Raw genomic sequence first — 10,000 nt, 5'->3', positions numbered from 1 at the left:
CCATCCATTTTCTACCGCTTATTCCCTTTTGGGGTCGCGGGGGGCGCTGGCGCCTATCTCAGCTACAATCGGGCGGAAGGCGGGGTACACCCTGGACAAGTCGCCACCTCATCGCAGGGCCAACACAGATGGACAGACAACATTCACACTCACATTCACACACTAGGGCCAATTTTTAGTGTTGCCAATCAACCTATCCCCAGGTGCATGTCTTTGGAAGTGGGAGGAAGCCGGAGTACCCAGAGGGAACCCAAGCATTCACGGGGAGAACATGCAAACTCCACACAGAAAGATCCCCAGCCTGGATTTGAACCCAGGACTGCAGGAACTTCTTATTGTGAGGCAGACGCACTAACCACTCTCCCACCGTGAAGCCCTATATATATATATATATATATATATATATATATATATATATATATATATATATATATATATATATTACTTTATTGTTGGAACCAAGTGATGCCAAATTTTACAGTCCTTCAAAGAGGCAAACAACTGGTTGCAAATATTGCCTTTGTATTTCAAGGCATCAAACAATATCTAAGAGAAACCTTTTTTTTTTACTAAGTCAAGTGAATGCAATGCAAAATGGAAAGCAAATCTAAAGCACTGGTGCTTTAAGTCACAGGTTAATAGTTGAGGCGAGGGCTGAACACTTGTGTCAATTGAAAACTCAACCTTTGCACACATGAATAGGAAGCTAAAGATAAATACGACTGTCCTTCAGGGTCTTAGTAAGCTGTAAAAAACACCTTCGCAACACACAGTTCAAGGTCGGGGTAAACACTAATCCAGCAATGTGCTACCAATGTATTGAGGAAGCAAAGCGTACAATATAAAAAGATTGGTACAGCAATACAAAGGAGCGAATAGCAAGGTCCTGACTTCTTACAACAAGCAATAAGTAGGGAAAAAGGGTGTAAACAGGGAAGCATAAAGAGGGGGGTCAGTGGTGTGGGTGGCAGCTTTTTCTTGTAAGGGAAAATGGCTGATAATTTTGATCGGGTATTTTCAACAAAAACACAGAGAACTAGACTTTATGGAGTCATATTTGGGTTAATATTTCATATCATTTGATGTATGTTTTGACATTAGCAACAAACATCATGAAAGCATGTGAATGTAGTTGAACCTCTGTGTTATGGCTGTGTTGAAACCATGTAACGTAGAAGCACTTCCGTTTTTTGCTTGGCGAGCAAACAGTGGGATAACTCATTCACTTAGCAGCAACTGCCCGGATGGTAGAGTATTCTAATAAATATGCAAGCCAGATATAAAAAATGTCAATGTGAATTGATGAATTGATTAAACCTCAACAAGTTGAAAAACTTATTCGGGTGTTACCATTTAGTTGTCAATTGTACGGAATAAGTACTGTACTGTGCAATCTAATAATAAAAGTTTCAATCAATCAATCAAAAATGGAGTGCTTCATACTGTCATGTTGCTACCCTGCTCTTTTAATGTATGTCCTGATCATGTGTTTATTGTTGTAGTTAAAGTTCCTCATCACTCCTCCTCCGTTGTTGGTCTTGTTGATGTAATTTCGCTCATATCCTTCCAGATCAAAATCTATTATTTTTTTTAGCATCTATTCATTTTTCTGAAAGAGCAATCACTTTGAAGTTCCAAAAAAACTTCACGTTGTTGTAGTTTGGGTACAAGTTTATGGTGTTGAAATGCATTATCAACAGTTTGTGGTCGGATTTATTGTTGCTAATATACTGTATAATCAAAAAAATTATTACTGATGTGGAAGAAAAAAAAGTGTATCTGGATCTATATCTTTAGGCAGTTATGATCCATCTTACAGAAGGTTTTCAGTTCCATATGTTCCTGTTAAGCAATACTTTGTGTTGCTCTATCAATGTATATGTGGATGAATGTGCTCCTTAATACAGATCTTCTTGTTCAGTAATCTTTTGGAACGTTGTAGTGTTGAAATTGAATGTCAATGTTCGTTTTCTGTCAGACTACATTATCGTTGTATTTGTTATCATAGCGCTGTGAGCTTTAATCGCCTTGATGTCTCTGATGAAAAGTACTTTTGCTTCTGAATCTCCATTCAGCTTGATGTAGATTTTGCAGTTGGCGCTAAAAGTTCCCTCAATTTTCCCCTGCTTCCACAGGTCTCGTGCTTTCTTGGCGATATCAGCAATGCATTTATTGATGTGATAGTTCAGCTACACATTTGTTACCTTCAGCTTCTTTCCCTGTTTCAGCAGTGCCATTTTGGATTTCCTGTTGGCAAGCTTCATGATAAGTGAAATGCATGCATCAATTGTGTTAATATTGACATCAATGTCCTTTACTTGGAGGAAGTTGACCACTTGTTGCTCCATTGAAGCAGCATCCATATCATCTGGTTCTCTTATGTTGTCAATTGAGCTAGGAGAGGATTGGGGAGTAATGCTCGGACCTGCAATGATTATGTCATTCTGTCGTGTAAAAATATCTATGTCCCCTTTGAGGTTTTCCAAAACACTGATATTCCCCAGATCGGTTTTATCTTGTTGCCTGGCATTCAACACTAAATTGGCCCTAGTGTGTGAATATGAGTGTGAATTTTGTCTATCTGTGTTGGCCCTGTGATAAGATGGCGACTTGTCCAGGGTGTACGACGCCTTCCGCCCGATTGTAGTTGAGATAGGCTCCAGCATCCCCTGCAACCCCTAAAGGGATAAGTGGTAGAAATTGGATGGATGGATGGATGGATGGATATACCCCATATCGGTTTTATCTTGTTGGCTGGCATTCAATTGTTGGCGCAATGCTGCCATCTCCTCTTTGAAATTCTCCATAACACTGACGTTCTCCTGATGAATTTGTTCCCTGGTATTAAATTGTTGATGCAATGCTACCATCTCCTTTTTGATATTCTCCACAACATTGCTGTTCTTCCAATAGGTGTAATCCTGTTGCTTAGCATTCAAACATTGTCGCAATGCTGCATTTTCCTCTAACAGCATATTTATCTCCTGTTTACCTGCTGTGTTGTCTTCACTGAGAATCTTTATTTCTTCTTTGAACTTTCTCATATCATCACAATATTGTTTTCTCTCTCTGACAATCTGTTCTTGGAGTCCTTAGAGATTTGATTGCAGACAATTGACATTGCATTGTAGTTTTCCTGTTAACGCACTTAAATCATGGCCCTCTGCGTCTGGCAACTCAGTATTGCTCCTTTGACGTTGTAAGCTTTGGCGGCTAGCTAGCAGCACTTCTAAAGTATTTATTTCCACGTACCAAAGCTGTGTCAGCCTGTCTTGGAGATCACTTGATCTCCAAAATGAGTCAAGACGGCGGCGCGCATAGACGCAGCAGCTCAGAGCTCTCTTTTTTGGTGCAAGTTTTTGTTATTTTTGCTTGTATGGTGTGTGTGTCTGACCACATTATGCCGGGCGACTAACATCTATAGTCGACCCGAACTTCTTAAATTGGGTCTACGGAGTAGGCAAGACGTCTTAGCTGAGTTTCTTCGCTTACACGAGATACCGGCGGACATAGCCAGGACACCGGGCTCTCCGTGGACTACATTTCCCAGGAGAAGGTGGCGGAGGGACAGGAAGCAAAAGCGGGGCTACAGAACTGGCGTGCTAGCTAGGCTCCGCAAGCTGCCATTCAAACCATCGCTTCCCAGCATTTTTTTATCGAATGCAAGATCCCTCGCCAACAAGCTGGACGAGCTGAAGCTGCAGATTGCGACAAATAAGATGGTCGGGGACAGCTGCATTCTGCTCATCACGGAGACGTGGCTTCATCCGCTCATCCCGGACACAGCTATCGAGCTAGCGGGCCGCACAACACATTGACATAACAGAACTAAGGACTCCGGTAAGAGTAGAGGAGGGGGTCTATGCATCTACGTCAACAACAGCTGGTGCACCAACACAAAGACTGTTACCAGTCACTGACTCAACTGATTTGGAGTACGTTACTGTGAAATGCAGACCCATCTACCTTCCACGGGAATTTAATGTTGTCATGCTAACGGCTGTTTACATACCACCGGCAATTAATGCTAGTACGGCCGTCATGACTCCATTAGCAGTCAACAAAGCGCGTATCCTGAGGCGGTGAACATCATTGCTGGGGACTTTAATCATGCATAATTAAAAACTGTGCACCCTAAATTCCACCAGGACATTAAATGTGCTACTAAGGAAAAAACACTCCGGACAAGGCTTACTCTAACATCAAGAGTAGCTACAGGGCTAAACCACTGCCACACTTGGGCCAGTCCGACCACTTGTCAGTGTTGTTAATCCCAGCATACATCCCCCTCAGGAAAAGTGCTCCCCCGACAACTAAAACTGTTAAAATCTGGCCTGAGGGCGCCTCTCAGCAGCTCCAGGATTGCTTTGAAAGAACAAACTGGGGCATCTTTGAAAAACAGGACCTGGAAGACTACACTTCATCTGTGCTGAGCTATATCAAGTTCTGCATGGATATTGTTATGACAGAAAAGCGCATCCGGGTCTATCCAAACCAAAAGCCCTGGATGACTGGTGAGGTCAGGACCCTGCTGAAGGAGAGAAACAAGGCCTTTAGGTGTGTTAAAGGGGCACAGTACAGTGCCGCAAGAGCCAGCCTGAGGAGAGGCATCAGGGATGCCAAGACAGCATATCGGAACAAAATAGAGGGACACCTCAGCAGCAACAACACAAGGCAGGTGTGGCAGGGGGGTGAAGAACATCACCGGCTCCAAATCCAACAACCTCGCTGTGGCTGACGGAGACGCCTCGCTGGCGGAGGAACTGAACATCTTCTTTGCTCGCTTCGAGGTGAAGCAACCACATCCAGTCACATCACAACCCTCAACCCGTGACAACGTCCTCATGTTGAAGGAACATGAGGTGCAGCGCACACTAAGGAGGGTGAACCCGAGTAAAACTGCTGGACCGGATGGCGTATCTGGACGTGTACTAAAGACCTGTGCTGACCAGCTGGCTGTTGTGTTCACCACAATTTTCAACCAGTCCTTTTTCCAGTCCATCGTCCCACCCTGTCTAAAGGACTGTTATTGTCCCACTTCCCAAAAAAACTGCAGTACACAGCCTGAATGATTATCGTCCAGTGGCACTTACACCAATCATTATGAAGTGCTTTGAAACTCTGGTTCGGGGGCACATCACCTCAAATCTGTCACCTGCATTGGACTCCCACCAGTTTGCGTACAGTGCAAACAGATCTACAGAGGATGCTATCGCAACGCCACTCCACACTGCTTTGAGCCACCTAGAGCAGCAGGGGAGTTATGCAAGGCTACTTTTTGTTGATTTTAGCTCTGCGTTCAACACCATCCTCCCCCACAGACTGGTGCCCAAACTGACGGGGTTGGGACTGTCTTCCTCCATCTGCCACTGGATCCTGGACTTCCTGACAAATCGCCTTTAGAAGGTGAGAGTAGGCTCCCACCTATCAGCAGCCATCAGCATCAGCACCGGCTCCCCCCAGGGCTGCGTGCTAAGCCCCTACTCTACACCCTCTAAACTCATGACTACACCCCTGCTCATGTCAGCAATACCACCATTAAATTTGCAGACGACACCACAGTAGTTGGACTCATTCCTGAGAGGGATGAGTCTGCCTACAGAAATTAAGTGGAGCGGCTGACTGGGTGGTGCAGGGAAAACAACCTGGTCCTTAATACCACCAAGACGTAGGAGCTGTTAATGGATTTCCGGAAGAAAAAAACAATAAACATCCAACCACTCTTCATCAATGGGGACTATGTGGAAAGGGTCTCTAACTTCAGGTTCCTGGGCATCCAGATCGAGGAAGACCTGTCGTGGAGTATGAACATCTCAGTGACCATCAAAAAGGCACAGCAAAAACTTTACTTTCTGAGACTCCTCAAGAAGAACAATCTGTCTCAAAAACTGCTTGTGTCCTTCTATCGCTGCTCAATAGAGAGTGTGCTGACATACTGCATGTGTGAATGGTATGCCAGCTGCACGGTGGCAGAGAGAAATGCACTTCAGAGGGTCATAAAAACTGCCATGAAGATCACTGGCTGCTCTCTCCCCTCCTTAGATGACCTGTACAGTGCCAGGTTCCTCAAAAAGGCCCAAAACATCATAAATGCCGGACAAACCATTTTAAAAACACTTTTTACCCGAGAGCAATAGTATCACTCAACACAAGATAACAATAATGACTGTGCACGTGAGCTGTATGCTTGGTATTTTTATGAATGTATGTATATTTATCTATGTTCTTATGGTTTTATTTATCTATGTTCTTATGGTTTTATGTATGATTTTGCACTGAATTAGTTTGCATACAATTTTGTTGTACAAATGTACAATGACAATAAAGATATATTCTATTCTATTCTACTTTACTATTAACTTTACAATTAATAGCTAGCAAATATAATTGGGTGTTTTTTACAAACAGCTGTGCAGAAAGGAATATGACACAAACAACACTGGTCAATGAGCCAAATAGTAAACAGGAATAGAAGATTCAACTTATTCGGCAGTATAAGATCAAAATGATCCCACACTTTCTCCAACTAACTTTTTCTCGGTTCCATTTTTGCTGCCATGATTGACGATGGCAGCAAAAAGAGATGTCAAAAATGATACGCCACTTCTTCCATTTCTTTCAGCATTTGTGAGCTGAGAGAAGCTTTTCTTGATAAACACAGTTGTGGTACTTCACAGTCAAACAACATAGCAGCTGTGTTTTTTTAAAGGGGAACATTATCACAATTTCAGAAGGGTTAATAACCAATAAAAATAAATTGTCAAAGTTTTTGTCAAAATTTTACCCATCACTCATTATCCCGAAAAACTGCTTCAAAGCGCCTGATTTTCACCATCGCTATATCTACCCGTCCATTTTCCTGTGACGTCACTGCGTGATGCCAATACAAACAAACATGGCGGATAGAACAGAAAGATATAGCGACATTAGCTCGGATTCAGACTCGGATATCAGCGGCTTAAGCGATTCAACAGATTACGCATGTATTGAAATTGATGGTTGGAGTGTGGAGGCAGATAGCGAAAATGAAATTGAAGAAGAAACTGAAGCTATTGAGCCTTATCACGACAGACAACGGCAACGAGGACGAAATTGGCGATCGCCTTCTAACCAACGATTGCATCTTTTGACAACTGGTGCAACTTGAATCCGTTGATTGGTATGTATTTGTTTGGCATTAAATGTGGGTGGAGGGAAAGGCTGGATGCAAATATAGCTACAAATGAGGCATAATGATAGTGATTTAGGGCTATATAAGTAAACATTGATTGATTGATTGATAATGATGCAATATGTACATACAGCTAGCCTAAATAGCATGTTAGCATCAATTAGCTTGCAGTCATGCCGTGCGCAAATATGTCTGATTAGCACATAAGTCAATAACATCAACAAAACTGACCTTTGTGATTTCTTTGACTTTATCGTTGGAAATGCATCTGCTTTGAGTGTCGCAGGATATCCACACATCTCTGTCGTAGCATCGCTATCGTCGGTAGCGATGCTTCGACAGAACAGAAGAAACGAGGGACTTTCGCTTCTTTTGACAACTGGTGCAACTTGAATCCGTCGATTTGTATGTGTTTGTTTGGCATTGAATGTGGGTGGAGGGAAAGGCTGGATGCAAATATAGCTACAAATGAGGCATAATGATGCAATATGTACATACAGCTAGCCTAAATAGCATGTTAGCATCGATTAGCATGCCGTGACCATTGATACGTCTGATTAGCACACTCTACGTAAGTCAACTTGAATCCGTCCCTGTTCGTGTTGTTACACCCCTCGACAACACACCGACGAGGCATAATGTTTCCAAGGTACGGAAAATAGTCGAAAAATTTGAAAATAACAGAGCTGATTTGACTTTGTGTGTGTAATGTGTTTGAGAAAATGGCGGATTTCTTCCTGTTATGACATCACGGGTGAAAGGTCATTGCTCTGACAGCGAACAATTGAAAGGCGTTTCAATCGCCAAATTCACCCTTTTAGAGTTTGGAAATTGGTTAAAAAAACATATGGTCTTTTTTCTGCAACATCAAGGTATATATTGACGCTAACATAGGTCTGGTGATAATGTTCCCCTTTAAAATTGATATACACATTAAGGTATCAAGTGACACATGCAGTATCCCCCCACTATGCTGCTTAATCCCTTATTGTCTAAATGTGTCTGCATAGGGTGACATATAGCAAAATCAAATCCATCCTGCATGTTATGTGTGGAATAACCGGTTTGTTGGTTATTTATATTTACACGGCACCTTTGCTGCATTCAAACAGAAAGCTGTTGGTCAATTTTGTCTCAAGGGTGTTGAATATTACACAATGATTAAGAAAATCCAGGATGGGGTCTAAGTGTTACCTCTCTCAGAGCCTCAGCATAAGAACTCATATCAGTGAGGATGACCAGCACGTGTTTCTCACACTGGTAGGCCAGGTACTCAGCTGTAGTCAATGCAAGGCGAGGGGTGATGATGCGTTCAATCCTGAGTGTCAACAGAATGAGGGAAGTATAAATAATGTATGTTGAAAAGTGTTCTAATAAAGTCACGAGAGCTGATCATCTTACGTGGGATCATTGGCCAGGTTCAAAAAGAGGCAAACATTATCCATGGAGCCATTTTCCTCAAAATCAGACTTGAAAAAACGAGCAGTTTCCATGTTGACCTGTGAGACAAGTGGAAAAGTACAATGAGCATCATTATTAATAAGCTTTGAGTCATTCTGATTAAATCCAAAACAAAACATTGGTTACAAGTGTACAACAAGGAGCATCAAACAGTAAATGCTGATTGCATTTTTGACATCCCAGAAAGTGACCATTCCATATCAATAAGCCCAATGTACAGAGACGCCAATAAACCAATTAACATGACGCTGTAAGCAAAAAGAACATTCCATTAATTAAGAAATACAAGTCACAATAAAGTTAATGTAAAATACATGTTTAATTAAGCAACATGTGCACATGGATCAGATTACATATTAAATTAATATAATTTAAAATTATTCCTTCAAATTACTTTGGTTATTGGAAGAAAGAAATGGGTGGTTTCAAATCCCAGCACAGTCCTGTAAACTAAACAATTTCCATGTAATTTGTTAATGTTTTAAATATTCCTTAGTTGAATCACTGTAATGTTCTTTTTATCAACATGCTAATAGCATAACTGTCATGTTGCTATATATCATGTACAGTATTTGACAATTCTATGCTAAGAACAATGGGGTTTGGATTTGCAACTTGCTTAATGTTGTATTTCTTAAATCAAAAAATATATGAAAAACACCACCATCTATCTTATTAAAATGTTTTTAATTACTAACTCTACTTAATAAATATTGGTTAGTGTCTCGAGAAAAAAGCCTGTGGCTCATTGCTGACACTCACCGTTGTCTTGTAAACACGTACATGCAGGGAGTGTTTGCACACACACTCAATAAGAGTCCAAGAGAAGCAACTAAAAATTTGCAGTCTTACATACATTTGATGGCTAACATTAGCTATAGAAATTGCTATCATTAGCTGACAACACACTAAACACCACAACACATCAACAAGCTAACACATGTTGTTACGTAGTCATAGTGTACATCATTACGTCCTAAAAGCCGGTGAAGGAAAGGATATAATGCTTAAAATACTTTCAAACAATCGCATAGGGAGCCGCATAAAGGTGGCAAACAACCTTTTTAAATGAGTCATCTTCAGCTTAGGAACCTTGCAGAAGAATGAAACAAGGTTGTCTGAGGTGGAGCAATACACATTTTTAGTAGATCAACATTTGTATTACCATATTTAGAGTTAAAAAAGACTTACATCTAAGTTTATTTTCAGAGTTCCAACAAGCAAATGACACTGATTTGGTGGCATGGCCCAAAAAGTGTATGTTATTAAAGGTGAAAAACATTCATGTGAGATAATGTAGTTTTTAGACAGTTACTAATCTGAGTACACAGCTTGAAGTGATAAGGACATACACGCCGCTAAAATTTT

General features: G+C 41.3%; 1 protein-coding gene across 1 annotated transcript in view; it reads right to left on the bottom strand.

Annotated features, from left to right (window-relative positions):
- atp6v1ba (ATPase, H+ transporting, lysosomal, V1 subunit B, member a) overlaps positions 1-10,000 on the bottom strand; it is a 158,683-nt gene that overhangs the window by 39,615 nt on the left and 109,068 nt on the right. Inside the window, exons 8-9 of the mRNA XM_061911041.1 lie at positions 8,573-8,670; positions 8,366-8,489 (exon numbers count right to left, since the gene is read on the bottom strand). Coding sequence (XP_061767025.1) covers positions 8,366-8,489; positions 8,573-8,670 — 222 coding nt within the window. The remainder of the gene's footprint in view (positions 1-8,365; positions 8,490-8,572; positions 8,671-10,000) is intronic.

Source organism: Nerophis ophidion, linkage group LG09, assembly GCF_033978795.1.
Source record: "Nerophis ophidion isolate RoL-2023_Sa linkage group LG09, RoL_Noph_v1.0, whole genome shotgun sequence".
Classification (NCBI taxonomy): domain Eukaryota; kingdom Metazoa; phylum Chordata; class Actinopteri; order Syngnathiformes; family Syngnathidae; genus Nerophis; species Nerophis ophidion.
The sequence above is the reverse complement of the archived record's forward strand: the minus strand, read 5'-3'. Positions and strand labels throughout refer to the sequence as shown.